General features: G+C 37.7%; 1 protein-coding gene across 4 annotated transcripts in view; it reads right to left on the bottom strand.

Annotated features, from left to right (window-relative positions):
• The window catches only part of LOC150076866 (putative serine/threonine-protein kinase DDB_G0277449), a 128,853-nt gene that overhangs the window by 102,459 nt on the left and 3,903 nt on the right, over positions 1 to 22,491 (bottom strand). For 3 of the 4 annotated variants that reach the window (XM_090386420.1, XM_090386416.1, XM_090386417.1), the window contains exon 2: positions 3,632 to 3,688. Coding sequence is in view for 1 of the 4 variants with exons in the window: in XM_090386416.1 (XP_090242542.1) it covers positions 3,632 to 3,688 (57 nt within the window). In the remaining 3 variants the exon portion in view is untranslated. Of the gene's footprint in view, positions 1 to 3,631; positions 3,689 to 3,804; positions 3,972 to 22,491 lie in introns of all 4 variants that reach the window. The other variant, XM_090386418.1, reaches the window with a different exon arrangement.

Raw genomic sequence — 22,491 nt, forward strand, 5'->3', positions numbered from 1 at the left:
GACTCCCAGGTAGCTAGTACAGCTTGTCTGGCATATCTGAGAGAATGTCTGTGACAACCTCAAGAACATATGCACTTTACATTAAAATACAGATAGTTTTGTTTACTAGTACTGTACATTCAATGTTAGCTTACCAAGGATTTTTTTTTCAGTGTATTTCTGTTTGGATTGTCTGTTAGACATCAAACAGAAATACACTATAAAGATTATGACTGCTTCAAGAAAGATACTGGTGCACATTTTCCCTCTTCAGAAATGTTGAATCAAGTTTTGTTTTATAACAAAAAGTCTGAAGGTCGCTTCGCTGCCTCCTGCCAACACAAACCTGAATGTTTTTGTATTTTAATTTTTTTTTCTTCCAATTTCATAGGAAACTGTGTTCGCTGAAAAATGAAGTTATTTACCCCTTCATTTCAGGACACATGAATCTGTGGAATATATGCTTCCAATCCAACTCTGTCTTGCAATATAAAAGAAGTCTTTCATATCTTTCCTTTCTTAATTGTAAAGCCTTTAACTTATTTTCATATTTTTCAGTAATCACTATTTTCTTCAGCCTCAGCATTTAAGTGCTGCTTCACACTCAAGATCTTTTTTCTTCTCAGCCTTTCTGATATGATCTTTCTCTTTTTTTTTGCTACCATTATTAACATTGCTAATAGATGAAGAAACTTTTTTTTTTTTTTTTTTCAAAAGTGTTGCCTTGAGACATAGAATTCTAAAAATTAAAAGCAGTATAAATATTCTTTTATACAGGGTGTCTCAAAAATATTGGTACAAAACATTTAGGGGAGGTAGATAACATCTAAAGGAATGTGAAACGAATAGAAACCCATAACCGGAAACATCGTGAGAAAGTAGTAGCAGAGGCACAAGAAGCAGAAATGACACAAGAGTGTATTAAATAGTGGCAAACATTTATTTGACATAATATTAACAATGGAGTACAGAATGGATGCATTTCATGATGTTACAACAGATGCTCGAAGGTTCCACCATTAGACGCAATGCATGCGTGACACCGATGCAGCATGGATTGGTGGACACGGTCAAACACACACTATCTAGCAGCAGTGTAGACGAGTCTCGCCAAGAAATCCATTTCCGTCTCCACAGGCGATTCATATACGATAGATTTGAGGGCCCACAGAAAGAAATCAAGGCTCGATAAATCAGGTGAGTGGGTGGGCCAGGCAACTGGTCCACCACGGCCAATCCATCGACGCCCAAAACGTCTGTTCAAATGGTCACGAACACGCCTTCCATAATGGGCAGGCGCCCCGTCATGTTGAAACCAAATGTTGCGTCTCACATTTTCTTGAACATTGTCAAGTAACCCTAGTAGAACTTGTTCAAGAAAGATCCGATATTTAGCAGAGTTCATGCAGAATGGTAACAGGTATGAGCCGACTAAGCAGTCACCGACCATACCTGCCCACACATTTATTGCAAAGCGATGTTGTGCTGCATGGAGGCACACCCCGTGTGGGTTGTCGTGAGCCCACACATGAGCATTGTGCTGATTGAATAAGCCTTCCCGAGTGAAATAAGCTTCATACGTGAACAAAACATAGGCTGGAAAATTCAAGTCTTGAACACTTTCTTGGAGAAACCACTGCGCAAAAGCCACACATGCAGGATGATCTTGGGGGAGCAGTAACTGAACCCTTTGGAGATGAAAGGGGTGTAAGGAATCGTCGTGCCAGACACGCTGTACACTGCAACGAGAGACTCCTAAGGCAGAGGCAAATGTGCTGGTAGTAGGATTATTCTGGACGGCATTCAACACACTTTCTTTCATGGTGGGAGTTTGTGTCGAACGTGGTCTGCCTGCACTACTTCTGTTACCTCCCATAATTGCACAAATTTTGATGCACACACGCAAACAAATGGTGGTCCGGTACATGTCTGTCTGGGAAGCATTCTCCATAAATTTGTCGAGTGGCTCATCCATTGCCTTCTGCTAATCCATACACTAGGTGCATGTCTGCCAGCTCACAGTTCATATATCGATGCATGCTCTTATTGCAGCGACTACTGCTCGAATAAGTAAACCAGAAATTTTCCCTCTCGCGAAATGATGAACAGCACCGTCTACCGACTTACAGTCACGTTTCCGGTTATGAGTTCCTATGCAATTCACATTCCTTTAGGTGTTACCTACCTCCCCTAAACATTTGTACCAGTATTTTTGAGACACCCTGTTTATAGAAAAATTTATTAAAGTCTGTAAAAAATTAAGAGTTTGTAAAAACGTCTTTGAGACAGACCTGTTAATCGCTTTTAGTACAACGCAATAGCAGTTAGCCCTACCTTGCAGAAAGCAAAAAAGGGTGCACATGAAAAAAGCAAAATATTCTTTTATATATAAGATTGCCCTGATATCTAGATGTGTCTGTGAAGAGCATTTCCAAAGTTTCGACACACACACACACAAATTAATTTCTCACATTTGAGTGCCATGAGGAATTTTTAAAAAGCAGAACATGACCTGGGATAATGTTATATTTCAAGCTTCCTTGTGCACTTACCAGTTCTCCAACCATCACATCAATTGTTTCTTCTTCCATAATAAGCGTTTGGTAGCTCGTTAAACTCAAATTAACAGAACTGATACCACAAAATATCTACTGCTTTTGTAAAAAAGATGATTGAACAAGTTGACGAAATTTATGCTACTTTGCCATAAGAATATTATAAATCAAAAATAAATGCCATTGCTAAAATCAATTCATCCTTCTGATTCAGCCTACCTTGGTAATTACTTGCAAAATAGAAGGTGATGACTAACAATACATTAGCTATATATGGCCTTGAATGGGTTGAGCATGCTGAATTCTGATGGGATCCTTCCACTTGTTCAGATTACAAACCTAAGGGGGCATAGGTTCAAATTGAGAGAGGACAGATGTGGAGTGGATGTGCAGAAGTTTGCCTTTGGCTAGTGGGTTAACAGCTGGAACAAGTTTCCATCTGTCACTGTGGAAGTTGATAGGTTGAATAAATTTAAGGAGGAACTGGACAGGCATTTGGAGGGAATGGTGCGATTTTTTTTTTTTTTTTTTTTTGGCTGATGCTGCATAAGCTCATACACTTGCTTTCTTGCATCACATGCCACTACTATTACTATATTTCAATATATCTAAGGTTGTGTTGGTATTTTCAAACACTGGCATAACATTTCAAAGAAATAAGCAAACTGCTTTATTCAAGCCAGAAGAGAGGAACATGAACAGACTTTCCACACAAGTGAGGATAATATGTCTATAGTTAGTGAATGCAATCAGGTTCTGGTAGCATCAGCAAGCAGGAAAGAAAATTTAACTCAAAACATTTCCTTAAAATATTAAACAGAATGATTCTTAAGCTACTGGGTAAAATTATATGACACTTAAAAAGAATTAGAAAAGATAAAATTTAAATTATGGTAACAAGTTTCATTACAATATTTCAAGGCCATTGCAATTTTTAGTTTTTTTATTAAAACTAATAATAGAGGATTTGCATTAACATGTTTTGAACCATGCATCTTGGCTCACTTTCGTGTCATTTGTTCATTGAATATGAAAGTGCAATTCAATACAAACTGACCTCAGATTTAAAACAAAATAAATTACTAAAGAATATTCACCTCCTTTTCCAATGATATCAATTTCTTCAAAATCTTCCAATGTTGTAACCGGATTTTCTGAAAAATCAAATTGACTTATTAACAAATGGGATTTAAAATAAATATATCGAATTACATATTTATAAAATATATGAAAGAAAAATGTTTCACATAGGATCAGGAATTTAAGATACCATACAAATGTCCTCCATGCCGGTACTGTAGTTTCACCACTTGTCAAGTACAGGTAGTCGTCGACTTACGACCATGTTAGGTTCCGACCGACCAGTCGTAAAGCGATCTGGACGTAAGTCGGACCAGTTTAGGCAAATCAGACACTGTGTACAACACAATTGGTTTACTATTTACAAAAATAAAAAATATTATGAAAAAGAGATCAAATACTGTATAGAACCTAAAAAATATTTTATCTTAAAGAACAAAACAAAACATATATAGAAAATAGATAAGACATATTTTACTGACCACTCATGCTTGGCTACAAGTCATCAGTGCCGCCACTTGATGTAGTGGGAGTTTTTTCTCATAAGCATGTTGATTTTTGTCTGAATTGTTTGTTTCCTTTTCTGCTCATAAATTTCACAGTATGGCCGAGAAGCATCTTGTACCATTCGTTCAATCGCTGGAAATCGTTCGATGTTTGGGTCCATTTCCTCAAATTGTGTAAGAAGTATATTTAGTAGAGAAAAACCTTCAGATAACCCTCTAGTGGTGAATTTTCTTTCTGGTTCTTCCTCATCTTCATTTTTCTCTTCTTCCATCCTTTCTTCTACTAAAGCAATAAGTTCTTCATTTGTAAGTTCTCCAGATTCTTGCTCTAGCAGCTCCTCAACATCTTCCACTTCAATCTCTAAAGAAAGTCCATTTGCCAGTGTTACAATATTTTCCATAACCATTTCATGTTCACTATCAAATTCATCAATAGTATTAACAAAATGCTGGACAGTTTTTCTAGATTCCATTCGTGCATTTCTTTGTCACAGCCTCCCATGCGGCCGCAATATTTTTTGATGCATTTATAAATATCGTACTGTTTCCAAAACTCTCGCAAAGGTAGTTCTGGGTTGGCGTCTGTTGCGGCTATAGCTTGGGCGAAAGTGGTTTGAAGATAGTGCGCCTTAAATGTGGCAATCCCCCCTTGGCCCATAGGCTGAATGAGTGGAGTCTTATTTGGCAGCAAATAAACAACTTTTACATCTGGATGGAGGTGGATGGCCAGGTTCATTATCTAAGATTAATACAATTTTGAAAGGAATTTCTTTCTCGAAGCAATATTTAAAAACTTGAGGTACAAAACAATTTAGAAACCAGTCTTCAAACAATGTTTGAGTCATCCAGGCTTTTCAGTTTGAAAAGAAGTATACACAGGCAGAGTGAGCTTGTTTACATTCTTGAACACACGGGGATTTTAAGAAAGATAAATTAAAAAAAAGGCTTCAGTTTAAAACCTGCGATGTTCCCGCCAAGGAGCAAAGTCAGCCCATCTTTAAGTGCCTTAAAACCAGGCACGCTTTTGGCTTCTTGGTGAATGTAAGTGCATTCTGGCATCCTTTTCCACAACAATCCAGTCTTATCCACATTGAAAAACTGTTCTGGTTGATACCCTCCTTCCGTAATTATTTCATCCAGACTTTTAACAAACTCTTGAGCTCCTTCCACATCTGCACTTGCTGATTCTCCAGCGACTCTAACCTTATGAAGGGTTGAATCTTCCTATACTTGCTATAAATGTCTGAGTGTAATCTTTTCCGGCATGTTTCTTCAGCATTTGAAAGAGACTTCTAGCCTTCGATTGCACTGTAAGAAGGCTTAAGGGTGTTCGCTTCTATATCTGATCTTCTATCCAAAGAAACAATTTTTCCATTTCATGGATGGGCCCTGTATGTTGTTATCACTGTTACTCGCATGTTACCACTGCAAACAGTGTTATCACTGTTTCATTATCACTGTTGCTCGCATGGGTGCTGAACCTTTAACAACTTCACGAATCCTTTGTCTTTCAAAATCGTTGACACTGTAGAATGAGATAACTTAAAATCACGTGCGTCTTCTTTCCTTCTTCATGCTGCTTGATCACTTTCAGTTTTGTGTCTAAATCAATGGTCTTTCTTTCTTGACAGGTCTAGGAGTAGACAAAGGCACTTTCCTCTTGGTTGACATGTTTAGGGTTTTAAAAAAAAAATGCTAACTGTAACACAAATATAATTGAACCAAAAATAGTGAACGTAATATGTATGCAAACAGAGATCGAGATGCATGAATCACAACATACATACATAGGTAAGATGTATTGTTCAACTGTGATGGCAAAGCTTACTAAACGGATTAAGACTAGCTTATTTGCGCCAAACACACGTTACTGGCGCAGTGGGCTGACGCTACAAGCACAACCATTCCCATTAGGCTTCGGGGGCTATGGGGACCACAAGGATAGGGCGTGTGAGTGTAGTAGAAAAATCTGAGAGCACTGCATTAATTAAGAGAGGGGGGGGGATTGAATTGTGTATAGCATTCTTCCTAGCAACAATCTTGTATGTATGCTCCGTTCAGACTGAAATGCGGTGCGAGATGCAGTAGCAGTCTTAAGTTGACGACTACCTGCATTTGGAGAGGTCTGGATTCAATTTCTGTCAATGATTGGAGTAATTCCTAATATCCTTTTCAGTCAATGCTCTAGTTAGCCAATCTCAAATGGAGTGAGAGAGTAGGATTCCCATGTGAGTTTTCCAGTCAACATAAGATGCAAATCAGCTCAGGAACACACAATACAATCTAGGTTGCTGTTGCACCAAGACCCAACAACCTGCTTTCAATTTAGACAGGCTTGCTACCTCTCTCTCACATTGGGAGGGAACTTATTACAGTGTTCACTGATCCACTGTCATTATATGCAGTTTTCTGTTATTCCAAGAATTTATATTTGTGCATGCTCACTGGTTCTCAACTATAAGGTTGTTCTCAACAAAAAACTCAGTCATTTTATTCAACTCCTTCAGTACTGTATACACCTCAATTCTGGAAGGGCAATAAGGTTCTTCTTTATACTAGCAAAAGGACTATAAATCAGGAAGCAGACTGCCTATTTACACTGCATGGAAAATTTCATGCCAGGTTGAATCATAACACCCATCTTTTTCATACTGAACCAAGTTTATATCCTTCCCCCCAGCTTATATACATCTCCAGGATATCTGTCCCCTAAATGTGTAATATTATATATTAAAGTATTAACTTAGTTTCCCTTGAACACCCTTATCATTATGAAAATTAAAAATAAAGGAGGACTCCAGTTATTACACTTTTAAGACTGACCATTTATTACAAAACAGCATATTTTCTAATTTATTTATTGAGAAATTGGGCAGGAATGGGGATCGCTTTCTGTTTTAAAACCAGATATCTACTGAACAGGTGTTTTGAAGCAGTTTGTTAGAAGTTGGTGCTCACCAGCATGCTGACCTTAGTTTTTAACATGGTAGTTTAGTACAGGATTTATAGTCAATGTATGAAATTTTAAAAACAGAATTTTTAGCATTATAATCAGTGCATTCATTTCCTGGGATACCCAGCAAAATCTGATTAGTCAATTATTGCTTTGAATTTATGTTAAAGTGGTTTGGATTTTCTGCAATAGAGGGCTACTGAAAGAGTGTGCACACTGAAGAGCAGGGACAGCAGTTGGAGTCTATGCATTAATAATAATTAATATTTATAGTGAAAAATGATGCAAGAAAGTAAGTTTATACAGCATCAGCCAAAAAAAAAAAAAAAAAAAAAAAACTCATTTCACCTATCCATCCCCTCCAATAGTGTCTAATCCTTTTTTGAATTTATTCAAACTATCCACTTCCAAATAACAATAGATGGAAGCTTGTTCCAGTACACTATTCTCCAACCATCCTTCCTCAATTTGAATTTATGCCCCCTCATGTACATAATCTGAGCAAGAGGAAGAATTCCACCAACTGAGTTTTGCTCAAGCCATTCAAAGCTTTAAACACTTCAATCAGATCACCTTACAGATGCCTCATCTCCTGATACTGCAATTTGCAGAACTGAATCCTTTATTGGTAAAGGCACCCCTTTGTACCACCTTCCAATCTCATTACCCTTCTCTGTACCAATTCTAGTAACTCTACATCCTTCCTAAAAATGAGACCTCCAGACCTATATACAGTACTCAAGATGTGGCCTTAATGCCTTATACAATGAAATAATCACCTTATCCCTGCTAACAAATTTCTGACACATCATTGACAAAAACCTCATGGGCTATGCCCACAGCCTATCTCAACTGCTCAGAAAACTTTATATCTGACTGCATAATTACCCTCATGTCCTTTTCATTTTCCAATACCTTGATTGTAGAAGAAGCCAGTTGATAAATTATTCTGGATTACTGCTACCCATAATACAGTACTTTCATTTATCAATCCACCCAACTTTTGTAGATCCTGTTACAGTACCATACTATCATTACTGCCATTAACCACTCTGACAACCTTGGTAACATCTGCAAACTCTGATATTAAGCCCAATATGCCTTCATCAATATCACTGATAAATAAAGAAACCAACAATAGGCCAAACCCCATGGGCTCCACTAATAACATTAATCCATGAAGAGCAGAGTCCACTGATTACCACTGTCTTCTTCCACACAACAATCCCTTTATCAACAGCAATTACTTTCCCTTAATTCCACACTCCTCCAATCTGCATAGCACTCTTATATGTGAAACAATATCAAAAGCTTTCCTGAAATCTATGTATACCCCAGGGGCTCATATCTGGTGAGTATGGGCTTGGCCCACCCAGGGTCCTGAGCTTCTCTTTCTTGGCTTCCTTGTACCATATGGCTAACAATAATAACATGACACCAAAATTATTTTTGCATTCAGTTCCTTTGTCACTGCATAATAGCATCCAATTAAATTGGTTAAACAAGATTAACCAATGTTTTGACTAAAGTATAACAACACTCTGTCTAGATGGTCCTGCATTACTTCTTTAACCAGTGACCACATTTTACCTGAACCAGAAATTAAGCTACCAGGTCTGTAATTACTCATGTCACCCTTTAAAATGTTCATTGAAGTGAAAGTTTAATGCTCTTCGAGACTAAAAAAAAATACGACAAACATTTCTGCAGAGCACACACTGCATTCCAATAGTAGTTGTTGGAAAATGTTATTGGTAGAAAAGATCATGGCTGCACTAATTTTATTGTCCATTTTCAAGCTGTTGTTATATACTTTAGTAAAATTGTGAAACTGCACAGATTGGACTGAACATAACTGTTTCATGTTTGTGCTCAGGATGTCTTTTCCCCACTGCAAAAATAAATTATTACAATTTACAACAGGAATTTGCAATGATGGGCAAGTTGTCTCACCTTCTGACATTACATTACTCAAAATTCATACCTCTGAAGAGATTTAATTTCTTTAGGCTATTGGTATAGATGTACAGTTGGACCTCTCTAACAAACTTCCATAGAGCAAAATTTTTCTATGTAAAAAAACTTTCGATTTCCCCTTTGTTACATTGAAAATACATAACTAACCATTACAAACAAATACATTATGTACAATATAATAAACTAATTTCGAGAGACCTGGGTATGCATTGTTTGCACCTCAGGCCTTTAGGCAATAGAGCTCATGCTGTAGAAAGTATGAATTAAGAGCTAAAAGGATTAAGAGCATTCTGGTCTCTTGCCAAATACTATTGGCTGCAACTTTTGCCCATCTCTGCTCACACCTCTGTCAAAACCAGATGGTTCTATTGTCACATCAGCCAAAGATAAAGCTGACCTGTGCTAGAATCCCATTTTTCTTCCAACTCTTGTATTAATGATTTTGGTATAACACCTCCAACCATACCCAACACACTCCATTCAATGCCTCCTGTGGTCTTTGTCAAAAGGATGCCAGAACAATTTTGACAAATCTTGATGCTAAGAAAGCTCCAGATCCTGATAGAATTTCTCCACTTGTTCTCAAAATCTGTGCTCCTGAACTTACTCCTGTTCTTTGCCACCTTTTTTCACTTTCTTATTCCAAAGTTGTTTTTCCTTCTGCTTGGAAATTTGCCCATAACCAGCTAGTTCCTAAAAAGGGTGACAAATCCCTCCCATCCAATTACTTCTACTCTTTCTAAAGTAATGGAGAAATTGATTAACAGCCAACTCTTAAAACTATCTAAAAATCTTTTGTCTGATCAACGATAGCCAGTATGGATTCTGTCAGTGTTGATCCACTGGATATTCTGGCTTATGTTACCTGTTTGTGGACAAATTCAATGGAAAATTTTTGTAAAACACAAGCAGTTGCTCTTGACATCTTAAATCATGTTTGCCATAAAGATCTTCTAAACAAGCTTCCATCTTATGGTTTGCCAACTGCTTTTTGTAACTGGTTATCCAGTTTTCTCTGACCGCTCACTGAGGGTGATGGTAGTCTCCTAACTTCTCTACTAATGCTGGTGTCCACCAAGGTTCAATTCTTTCCCCCCTTTCTTTCCCTCTTGTATAATAATGACCTTCTTCCATTGACCAGAAATCCTATCCATAGTTTTGAGTGATATAGCTTCGTGTGTGCAATAGATTGACAGTTTACAAGGTCAGTGAGATCCATTCCCTTTTGGCAAAGGCCCAAACTGTAGATGCAGACTTGTAATTTCATCTTCTCTAGCAGTAAAAATTATGGAATTCATAATTAAGGATGTTTTTCACATGTATCAGTAAGGAATAGAATTCTACGAGAGAAACAGCATTAGTTTTGATGAGCTCAGGGTGCTGGGATCACAGCACAGTACAGACAGTGCCATTGTGGCTGCTGAAAAGGGATAAGTATTTTTTAATTTTTAACATATTCTTCATTATTTAACATAGTATGTGTTTTACAGAGATATTTAATAGGTTTAGTAGCGTTTGTTGGCTTTTTGAATTTAACCAGTGATTTTTGGAAGTTACAACTCCCAGTGTTGGTGCCAATATTGTTGAACTAACCGCCATATTGTAGTCGATAAAAAATGGCTTAGTATATATATATATATATCTCGAACTGATAGTGTAAAGTATCAAGTAAAACTGGACAGCATAATAAGAAGCACCGTATTAGGAATCTCTTAGCTTATTATAGCATAATCAATTAATTAAAAATATTATTAATCTTATTAAATTTCATTGTTAATTAAGTAGTATTTAAATGGAAACCATGACCCAGACTAGAGCTATGAAGCAAAGATCAAAGACTAGCGAGACAAACGATGGGGGTGATTCTCCAATGCATCATAGTCTCAAAATGTGGGAAATGTGAAATGTTTGCTGGCCTTTCTAAAACAGGACATGATCTGGACAAGGAGGATGCCTTTGTGTGTGCTAGGTGTCTGGAGTGTCAAGAAATTAGGCACCAACTCAGCGTTCTAATGGGCGTCTATGAGAGCTTGAGGTGTAGGACAAATGCCCTTGAAGAAATTAATATAAAGGGGCCCTTCAGACTCTCAACAACAGAGCTCACTTCTGTGCATCAGGCAACACGAGGCAATCTCCAAGGCAGAATGTGCTGGTCCCACAGGAACTAGTTATTGTTGGCAACTGATTTCAGGGAGACTGGGAATATACCATATAAGAAGGATAGGTGGAACAGGACCAGGTTAGGTCTGCCAGGGGCAAAATTTGATGACGTTGTAAAGCAGCTTTAATCATGTTTTCAGGCCACAAAAGGTGATATTGTTGTACACGTTGGAACTAATGACATTAAGAGTAAGCGATCTGCAGATTTACTCAACAAGTACAGGTCAGTGTTGAAAAAACTTCGAGCATTAGGGTTGAATGTGAAAGTGTCTGCAATTCTGCCCAGACACGATAGGAGGGAGTACATGATGATAGCTTTGTCAATCACTTCGGCCCTGGAGAGATTGTGCAAGGCTCAAGGGGTAGAATTTTTTTCAGCCTAGTCTGTGCTTGTTGACAGGAGAGAATGCTTCTACAGGGATGGGATACACTTAAATAGAAAGGGTGTAAGAATATTTGCTAATGCTATCGAGGCAGTGTTAGGTGGGTCAGAAAACAGCTAGTGGGGGGGATACACAGATTAAAAGGTTAACAGTGGCCGCAAGTAGAGGCAAAAGTGATTCTTGCACTGCTTCTATTAGAATGGGCAGCAGACTGGAAAGCAAGGTAATGGAGATTTCTAGGACTCCTGGGAGTCAGTGGAACAAGTAAATACATGGGCTGTGTTAGGGTGGCTAGAAGCAGGAACATTAACACCAATGCTAGGAGTATAGTTAATAAATTTGATGAGCTTGAAGTGCTAGTCAAGACATCAGAGGCAGATATTGTTGGGATATCAGAGACGTAGTGTCACACAGATATAGGCAGTGCAGAGTTGGAATTTGGGGAATACAATATATATAGGAAGGATACACAGGAAGGAGGGGGTTATGCTGTTAGTTAAGAAACACAAAATCTAAGGAAGTGCATCAAAGTGATATTGGTGGACAATGCAGTGTTGAGTCTGTTTGGTGTGAAATAAGCACTAGGAAAGGAAAAATGAGTAGGTGTGTGTTATAGGCCTAATGAATCTGATGAATATAATGAGCAATTGTGCAGAAAAGTAGTGGGCCAGTAAATCAGAATGTCTTCTGGGAGATTTTCACTTTCCAAATATTGACTGAAACTTGCGCTTGGTCACTCACACACTAGCAAGACTTGTGGATTTACTGGATGACTGTTTTCTACAGCAACATGTTCGAGAGGCAATCAGAAGGAGTAATACTCTTGATCTGATCATCAGTAGTGATAATTCATGCACTAAGAATCTGCAGATAAAGGAACCACTGGGCAATAGTGATCACAACGTATTGATGTGGGAATCATTTAAAGATGTAACTACCATCAAGGCTAAAGGAGAGGGCTTTTGCTTTCATAAAAGGTGACTACAGAGATCTCAGTCAGTTTTAAATTCTGTACAGTGGGATCAACTGATGTTACCAACAGTGAATTCTAAATGGGAAGCCTTCAAGGACTTAATTTTGGAGGCTACTAGGCTTTTCATTCCAACTAAGAAATACTGTTCAAGGTTTAGGCCTAAATGGATATCATATGAATTAATGAGGCTAGTGGCAGAGAAGAAGAATGTATGGGATACATATAAAGTATCAGGCGACACAGAAGCCTATGGCAGGAATAAACTAGTCTGTAATCAGGTCACAAAGGAGGTTAGGCAAGCGAAGGCAGATTATGAGAAATCTTTGGCAAACGATGCAAAGAAAAACAGCAAGGAGTTCTTTACTTATGTAAACTCTAGAAGGAAAGGGATGAATCAGATTGGACCACTTAACATACATGGGTTGACTATTGATGATCATACTCAGGTAGCTGATAAACTGAATAAGTATTTTGCATTTATATTCACACATGAGGAGTTATTCAATGAGGGAAGTGCCAGAAGTTTATCAAACACTAACAGAGAGCTAAGTGATTTTGTAATAACTGAGAGCAAAGTGGAGGAGAAATTGTTGAAGTTAAAAATAAGGAAGGCACCCGGTGTGAACGGGATCTATCCAGTTATATTAAAGGAGGTAGCAAAGGCAGTAAGCTAACCCTAAGCCATAATTAGGAGAGCTTCCTTGACTCAGGGGAGGTCCCCATGGACTGGAGGTGTGCAATATATCGCCAATTCACAAAGGAGGTTCAAAAGGTGACACAAGTAACTACAGACCTGTTAGTTTAACTTGTGTTCCAGGGAAAATAATGGAATCACTGGTTAAAGAAGCATTGCAGGATCATCTAGACAAGACTACAGTAATAGTTTAGACAGCATGGGTTTGTCAAAGGGAGGTCTTGTCTAACCAATTTGATTGGTTAAAATCAAATTGGTGATGCAAAAAATAATTTTGATATCCTATACTTGGATTTCAGGAAAGCTTTTGCAACAGGATACTGTTGCACATGGAAAACTGCTGTACAAACTGGAGAGGTATGGCATCAAGGGTAAGCTGCTACAATGGATAAAGGGATGGTTGAGTGGGAGACAACAGAGTTGTAATCAATGGACACTGCTCTTTGTGGACAAATGTTATTAGTGGAGTTCCCCAGGTTTCAGTGTTGGGCCCCATTGTTGTTTTGTACATTTATCAATGATATTGATGAAAGTATATCATGTTTAATGTCTAAGTTTGCAGATGATACAAAGGTGGACAGGGTTGTTAACGACAGTAAGCTCCTCCAACTGGATCTAGATATGTTGGGAAAATGGGTTGAGAAGTGGCAACTGGAGTTTAACATTGACAAATGCAAAGTACTGTAAATGGGTATCAATAACCAAAGAGAAATGTACCAACTGGGTGGTACTACACTCAGGGAATTTGAAAGTGAAAAAGACCTAGGGGTAACTGTGCAGCCAAATATGAAGTTCACTGAGCAGTGCAGACAGGCGGCTAGTGCAGGTCATGGAGTCTTGTCAATGACATATAGGAATTTTGCTAGCAAGGACAGGGAGGGGATAATCCCATTATACAAGGCAATGGTCAGGCCACACCTAGAGTACTGTATACAGGTCTGGAGGCCTCATTTTAGGAAGGATGTAGAGTTGCTAGAACAAGTACAAAGGGCAACAAGATTGGTGAGGAGAACAAAGGAGTGCTCTTACCAAGAAAGAGCTCAAGTTCTGCAAATTGAACTGGATAGTAGGCACCTATGAGGTGATCTGATTGAGGTGTATAAAGCCTTGAATGGGTTGAGCAAGCTGAATGCTGATTGGATTTTTCGTCTTGCTCCGAATAAGAACCTGAGGGGGCACAGTTTCAATTGAGGAAAGATAGTTGTAGAATAGATGTGTGGAAATTTGCCTTTAGCCAGCAGGTAGTTGATTGGTGGAACAGGCTTCACCTTTTTTTGTGGAAGTTAATAGCCTAAATAAATTTAAGGATGAGCTGGACAGGCATTTGGAACGAATGGAGAGATGAAATGGGAGGGGATTTTTTTTTGGCTGATGCTGCATAAGCTTGTTTTCTTGCATTGTATGCCTCTACTAATGCTTAAATGGAAGTCCATCTAACTACTCTAATAAACTGTTATGAGGCTCTTAAAAAAGAACTGCATGCAAGAATAACTTACACAGTATTGTATTTAGCTAGACCTGTATACTTTTCAGACAACTAGATATGAATGCTTTTTTCCTAAATGAAAGTAATATGTTAAATGAAAAAGGTATACTATAGTGAATAAAGGTTTGTTAAATGATAAAGTCATTGCCATTTATAACAATCATCTGTTCTTGGTTGGAATGAGATGCCACAGGATTCTGTACTGAGTCCCCTATTGTTTTTAAATATATTTTAATGGAACTGATGAAGGTACAATAGGCAAACTTATTTTATTTAGTTCATTTGCTAGCTAAAACCTATCAACTGAATAGTAAATAATCAAGATGCTTAAAACTGTCTAAAATATATGAATAAATCTCACAACTAACAAGGAGCCACCAGATAATTCAACTACACCACAACCCAGCCAGATGACTAACAGAAAGAGAGAATCTTTCCTGAAGTCTATGGGATCCTAACAAATGGTCAATTTTGTTTTCTTTGCACCATTGGCAACTGTTTTCCTATTTAACTATATTACAGACAAAAACATTTTTATTCCTTTCAACCATCACTTGTTCCCCCACCAATTTACTAGAGTTATGAGAGGCTAAATATGTTTTGCATCAGGTAGAGCTAATCAACAAAGTTTTATTTGGAATTAACTGAAGCGTACCAACACTGCTCATACAGCAACTCTAACTGTTCCCCATCCAGAAGGGTGGATGTAGTAGACACTGGTGTTCAAAGAAAGTGCATTACCTAAGAATTTCAAATTTAACCCTTTTTAATGATGGTATGTTACTTTAACGACTAGCATCACAAATAGAAATATAAAGAAAAGATATTTATTAATAGTTAAGGCAACGCTAAGTAATATTTGACAGATGTTCTCAAAATATTCAAAAATGACCATTTGCAACCTTTATAAAACAGTTTTGGTAAACACAACAATTATGACTGAAAATGTTATCAGAAGCCCTCAATTTGCTTCAAGTTTATCATTTTAAATAGAAAAAAAATGAAAAGTTCACCAGGTGCGGACTAATATTTAGTTGAACCGACTCTGGCCCTGATGACAGCAGCACACCGTCAAGGCATTGACAAGATCAAATTCCGAAGATAATCAACTGATAGTTGGTGGTTCCAAACACTAACTATGGCTTCCTAAAGTTCATGAATGGTCTTGGTTTCTTTCTGACAGCTGCAGATTCCACATGATCCTTTCTTCTAACCAGTTTTTCACATGAAATGAATGTAAACACATTACTGTTGAACCTCTAATGAAGAAATGAAGCTAAAGTAACTACAGAATTCCCTACTTACGCTTTCGCCCAATGACAAGGAGCAGAGTTGTTCTGAAAGATGCAGTTACTTGGCCGGTTGAAATGGTCTCTAATGGTTAGCAGCAATTTGCCTTCCAATATAACCAAGTATCCATTGGCATTTATGGAACCTTTTATAAACTGCAGGTGACCTACTCCACGATATGAAATGCAACCCCATACCGTTTGGCTGGTAGGGAATTTCACTGTAGACACCACACAGTCTGGATGGTATTCTTCACCACAACTACAGCAAATTGTTTGTCTCCCATCGGAGACGTACAGGTTGAATTTCTTCTCATCCGAGAAAATAACTGGACTTCCACTGCTCAGGGGTCCATTTGACATGCTCCTTACACCAATTAATCAGACCTTTTTCATTTTTTGTGTGAGGAGGGGCTTCTCTTAGGATGATGGGTTATGAGTCCATTTTTGAAGAGATGTCTTCTGACTGTTACTGCACTTGCTACCACTCCTGTATGTTCTTCCCATTATCTTTTCAGCTCAGACAAAGAAGCTTTACGGTTTTTAAGGCATAAGCACTTCATAAAGGAGTCCTGTTTTGGCGTAGAGATTCGTTTGCGTCCAGTATTTTTTTTCCTATCGGAAGAATCAGTATTCTCGAGTTTGAAAAGAAATCTGCTTACTGTCGAATGACAAAGAAACCCTATAAGTAATATGACAGGAAGAACATCCTTCCTCGCGTAAAGCAACAATAACACTCTTTCTTCGTGGCATTAACTGCACGGAACTCGCCATCCTGACACAAGCAAGGAATGACTACAACTCTTGCAGAGCGTACTTATATAGCTAAAAATAACAGCTGATGGAATATTATGTCATCATATATGCGTGTAAATGTTATCTGATGCAATCTGCAAGAAATATTGCCATATACTTATGTTATTCAGATGACAATTACAATTTTAAGGGGTGATGCACTTTCTTTGAACACCAGAGGCATATTACAATTTGACAAATTGGAAATTGAGGGAATGGGGGCGTATAACTAAAGACAAACAATATAGGATATTTCAAACAATGAAAAAAAAAAAGTAGTAAGTCATAAATAACGGAGCACAATTTCCAATTCAACAATAGAATTGCAATTTTCTTTGATTATAAGAGAGAGAAAAAAATATATCACACTAACATATGCCCCCCACACACTTTTCAGAACTGCAACTAACAAAAATTTAATACTTAAACCACTTTCATTCATTTAATATGAGGGAGAGTCTCTAGTTTCTTATTTACAGTTAGTTATATTTTCATATGTAAATACCGTTCAAATTTATTTACTATGGTAAATATGGGCTTTTTCATAGAATCCATCAGGAATGTACCTCCAATCCTATAAAGAAATTGAGGTCTGCATGGTAGCATTTTTTCACTTTGTTAGTGCAAATGTAGAAATAGTATAGCACTACAAAAATTTCTCCATTGAAATAAACCCATACCTCATCTGGAGGTGGCAGGGCCACTGCAAATGGGTAGGCAAGGTCCGACTTGACATATACAAGTCGAACCGCTGTTTAACGAACTTCTTTATAGAGAAATTTTATATTTAGTGATTTTTTTTTTAAAATTCCCATGGATAATTACATTTATAATAGTTTCAGTAGAACAAAGAAATTTTCCATATAACAAACGGATTACGAGGGACTTTACTGGGAATGCATTGTTCACACCTATTGAGTCAATTAGTGTTGCTGCTAAGCACGAATTAAGAGCCAAAGGGATTACCATTCTGCAACTTAGTGCTACTTTTAAAACCTATCCAACCGCATGTCGGATATACTAGTCGTGCTGATCATCGGATTTGGTTTTATACAATCAGATGATCAGTGCAACTTCCATCATTTACCAGTATTCAACACAGGAGGCAAATAATTCATTTGAAATAAATACAGTATAGTAATACTCCGACTTACGCAAACTCTGAGTTATGCAGTTCTTGATTTTTTTCGTTTGGTGTATATCTAAAATTAGCTTACCAGTGATTTGGAAGTCAAATCATAAAGCTTGGGTGTCAGCCGTTTTTGAGGATTGGTTTGGTCACCACTTCATACCCGAAGTCGAACGTTATTGCAAGTCTAAACAGATTCCATTTAAAGTGATGCTTCTTATTGACAATGCACCTGGTCACCTTCCTGCCGCCCTAATTAATTTCGACCCACGTGTGAAAGTTGTTTGTTGTTATTTGGTTTTTTTTTTTAGGAGCGTTAGCAACTAAGGCCATATTGCTCCGGGGATATGCGGTGGTCATTCCCTGACCTATCCGCATCCTCCGTATTTAGTGGTCACGGGCTCGAATCTCGGTCTAATCAAGAAGCATGTGCTACGCACTGCTGCTCTTGCCAGCCTGGCTATGGAGGCGACCGTGAAAGTTGTGTTTTTGCCTCCAAACACAACCAGCTTGCTTCAACCGATGGGATCAGGGAGTCATCAAAACATTCAAAGCTTACTACATGAGGAGTTCATTTGCACATCTGAATAAAGCTATGAGACAAAATAGTGAGATATCTGTTAAAGACTTTGGAAACAATTCAATGTTTTAGATGCCGTAAGAATAATTGAAGAATCTTGGGATGAAATTAACAAAAAAAAAAAAAAAATATATATATATATATATATATATATATATATATATATTGAATGGTGTCTGGAAGAAACTATCCATTTTTTTTTTCAAAAACAATGCCAGAAACTGATCATGTCGCTCATGTGTGATAGAAGAAGTTGTTAATCTTGCCAGGCAATTAGATTTGGAAGTCAATGGTGATGATGTCAACAAGCTGTTGGATTCACATAGTCAAGAGCTGACAATGAATGAGCTCAGAGATTCGTGAGCAAAACATCACTAAAGTATCCAACATTTCAGACCCAGTTCCACCAGAAAAGCACATGACAACTGCAAGCTTGACAGAAGGTCTCAGCTCAATTGAAAAGGGCTTAAAAATTTTAGAAAACAGACTCCAACGAAAAATGCGTTATAGCTACAAAGCAAGGAATAAAAAATTTTATTAACTTGCTATGAAGAAATTCTGCATGAAAAAAAAAGAAGGCGCTGTGTCGTCAGACGAATTTGTTAGATTTTATGAAGCCATCAACATCGAAATAATTTTTTTTTACGTAACTCATTTATTTTTTTAATACATATTTTGTATTAATGTATAAAGAACTGCAATTTTATTAAATATTTTTCTTCTGAACTAGTGTTTTTATTAGTCCTTGGTCCCAATTAAACAAAATTTATATGTATTTATAAGCAAAGTTGTACCCCGACTTACATGAATTCAACTTGAGCGATTTTCGTCGGACCCACCTATAGTGTAACTTCGGGGTATTACTGTACATGAAATTGCAGGCACATTAATTTGCTTATCCAGATCTGTTTCATATTTATATTTTGCAGTTATAAAATCTTTTTCTTCAAGTTCTCTGTCCTCGGGCAGGTTTAGGGCTTCATTGATGCCATGCTTCTCTATCTTATGTTATACTTTTAATTCCTGCATAATTTCCTCTTACCATCCAATCCAATTCTCCTTCTCCAAACAGTTCTTTTCATTAGCATTAGTAGAGGCATATGATGCAAGAAAGCAAGCTTATTCAGCATCAGCCAAAAAAAAAAAAAAAAAAAAAAACCCTCTCCCATTTCACCCCTCCGTTCGTTCGAAATACCTGTCCAGTTGAGCTTTAAATTTGTTTAGGCTATCAACTTCAACAACAAGTGATGGAAGTCGGTTCCACCAACCAACCACCCGCTGGCCAAAGGCAAATTTCCGCACATCTATCCGACATCCGTCCTTCCTCAATTTCAATTTATGCCCTCTGAGCTGATTATTCTGAGCAAGATGAAGAATCCCATTGGCATTGAGCATGCTCAAACCATTCAAAGCCTTATACACCTCTATCAAATCACCTCTCCGGTGCCTAGTCTCCAGACTCTGTAATTTGCAAAACTTAAGCCTTTCTTCGTAAGAGCAACCCTTTGTTCCATTCACTAATCTTGTTGCCCTTCTCTGTACCCGTTCCAGCAGCTCCACATCCTTCCTGAAATGAGGCCTCCAGACCTGTATACAGTACTCAAGATGTGGCCTAACCATTGCCTTATACAAGGGAATAATCACCTCCTTATCCCTGCTAGAAAAATTCCTCTTTATCATTGACAAGACACCATGAGCTACTCTTGCAGCTCGTCTGCACTGCTCAGAGAACTTCATATCTGCCTGCACAATTATCCCCAGGTCCTTTTCATTCTCCACCACTGTCAGTGTAGTACCGCAGAGTTGATACGTTGCTCTGGGGTTACTGTTTCCCATATGTAGTACTTTACATTTGTCAATGTTAAACTTCATTTGCCACCTCTCAGCCCATCTGTTCAATCTTTCCAGATCCTGTTTCAGCAGCATAGCGTCACTAGTGTCCTTAACAACCCTGCCAACCTTTGTATCATCTGCAAACTTGGACATTAAACTTGATATCCCATCATCAATATCATTCATAAACACCGAAAACAACAACAGACCCAACACTGAACCCTGAGGAACTCCACTAATAACATTAGTCCAGAAGAGCAGTATCTGTTGATTACCACTCTCTGTCATCTCCCCATCAACCATTCCTTTATCCATAGCAGCAATTAGCCTCCAATGCCACACTGCTCCAATTTGTGCAGCAGTCTTCCATGTGCAACAGTATCAAAAGCCTTTCTAAGATCCAAATATATAATATCAAAGTTATTCCCTGCATCCAGTTCTTTTGTGACTACATCATAGTATCCAATCAAATTGGTCAGGCAAGACCTGCCCTTAACAAAACCATGCTGCGTCTGAGCTATAACTGAATTCTTGTCTAGATGATCCTGCAGTGCTTCTTTAACCAGTGCCTCCATTAATTTACCTGGAACAGAAGTTAAACTAACAGGTCTATAATTACTTGTGTCAGCCTTTGATCCTCCTTTGTGAATTGTGGTTACATTTGCACATCTCCAGTCTATGGGTACCTCCCCTGAGTCCAAAGAAGCTCTCATAATTATGGCTAGGGGCTTGCTTACTTCCTTTGCTGCCTCCTTTAATATAACTGGATAGATCCCATCCACCCCAGGTGCCTTTTTTATGTTTATCCTCAACAATCTCTCCTCCACTTTCCTCTCAGTTATTACAAAATCATCCAGCTCACTGCCAATGTTTACTTTACCTACATCATTCTCCTTCCTGAATAACTCCTCATGCGTGAATGTAGATGCAAAATACTCGTTTAAATTGTTAGCCACCTGAGCAGGATCCTCAACTGTTGAACCATCAATATCCAGTGGACCAATGTGATTCATCCCTTTCCTTCTTGAGTTTAAATATGTAAAGAACTCTTTTCTGTTTTTCTTTGCATCCTTTGCCAAGGATTTTTCGTAGTCTGCTTTTTCCTACACATCTACCCCTCAATCCCTTTCCTCAGCATGCTTTCTGTTCTCAATACACATCCTATAAAGTTATTTTGTCTCCTTAATTCTTTACAAACGTTCTCTCTTCTACTTTCTGCAAAATTTCATTCTCACTCTGTCCACCCTTTCCATTCTCTTCCACACCTACATCTCAAAAGTTTCTAATCTCCTCTTTCCCAATGTCCATGTCTAGGAGCCATATAGTACAACAGTCCATATTAATGTTATCATTTTCTTTCTTAATTCCTCCTTGAATAATTCTTTTCTATTACTAAATTCTTCTTTCCCATTGAAATTCTTGTTTTTATTTCTTCCAGGCTTTTCCCAATTTGTCTTTATGCTTCCCAAGTATCTGTATCTCTCGACCTGTTCCAATGTTATTTCATCTAATGGTGTATTGATTCTTCTTCCTGGCCACTTTCAAATTAACATTACCTGGTTTTACTGCTGTTAATCTTCATATTTTACTCCTTTACTGTTCAAGATGTCCAAGGAGCTCTGTAATTGTTCATTATTAGCAATCAATATCTAGTCATCTGTAGATCTTATTGTCTTTATCTGCACCCTTCCTACTTTTACTCCTCCTTTCTGCTCTTCTTTGAACTCTTTCATCAGTGCTTCTGTGTATAAATCAAATAGTACGGGGTAGATGGAACATCCTTGCCTTACACCCCTACCAATGGGAAATCGCAGAATATTTTCATGAAAATAGAAAGCATTCCAAAAAAAAATTCTCGCTTCGACTAATGATATGACTGCTATCACTGGCATTGCCACTTCGTTTCTAGAAGTAAGCACTGTAAGGAAAAGATTGAAAAGATGTCATTTTGATTATGAACGTAGAGAGGAGGCTATTCAGGATCCACAACAAAATTATTTTCTTTGAATTTATGGACAATTTTCTCATTAATTGAAAGGTTTAGAAATATGAAAGAATATCTAGAAATATTTATTTTTTTATAATATTTCTGAAATAAAAAAAATTTGTAAAAATGGTT

Source organism: Mastigoproctus giganteus, chromosome 12, assembly GCF_048544385.1.
Source record: "Mastigoproctus giganteus isolate SK-2022 chromosome 12, ASM4854438v1, whole genome shotgun sequence".
In the NCBI taxonomy this organism is placed as follows: domain Eukaryota; kingdom Metazoa; phylum Arthropoda; class Arachnida; order Uropygi; family Thelyphonidae; genus Mastigoproctus; species Mastigoproctus giganteus.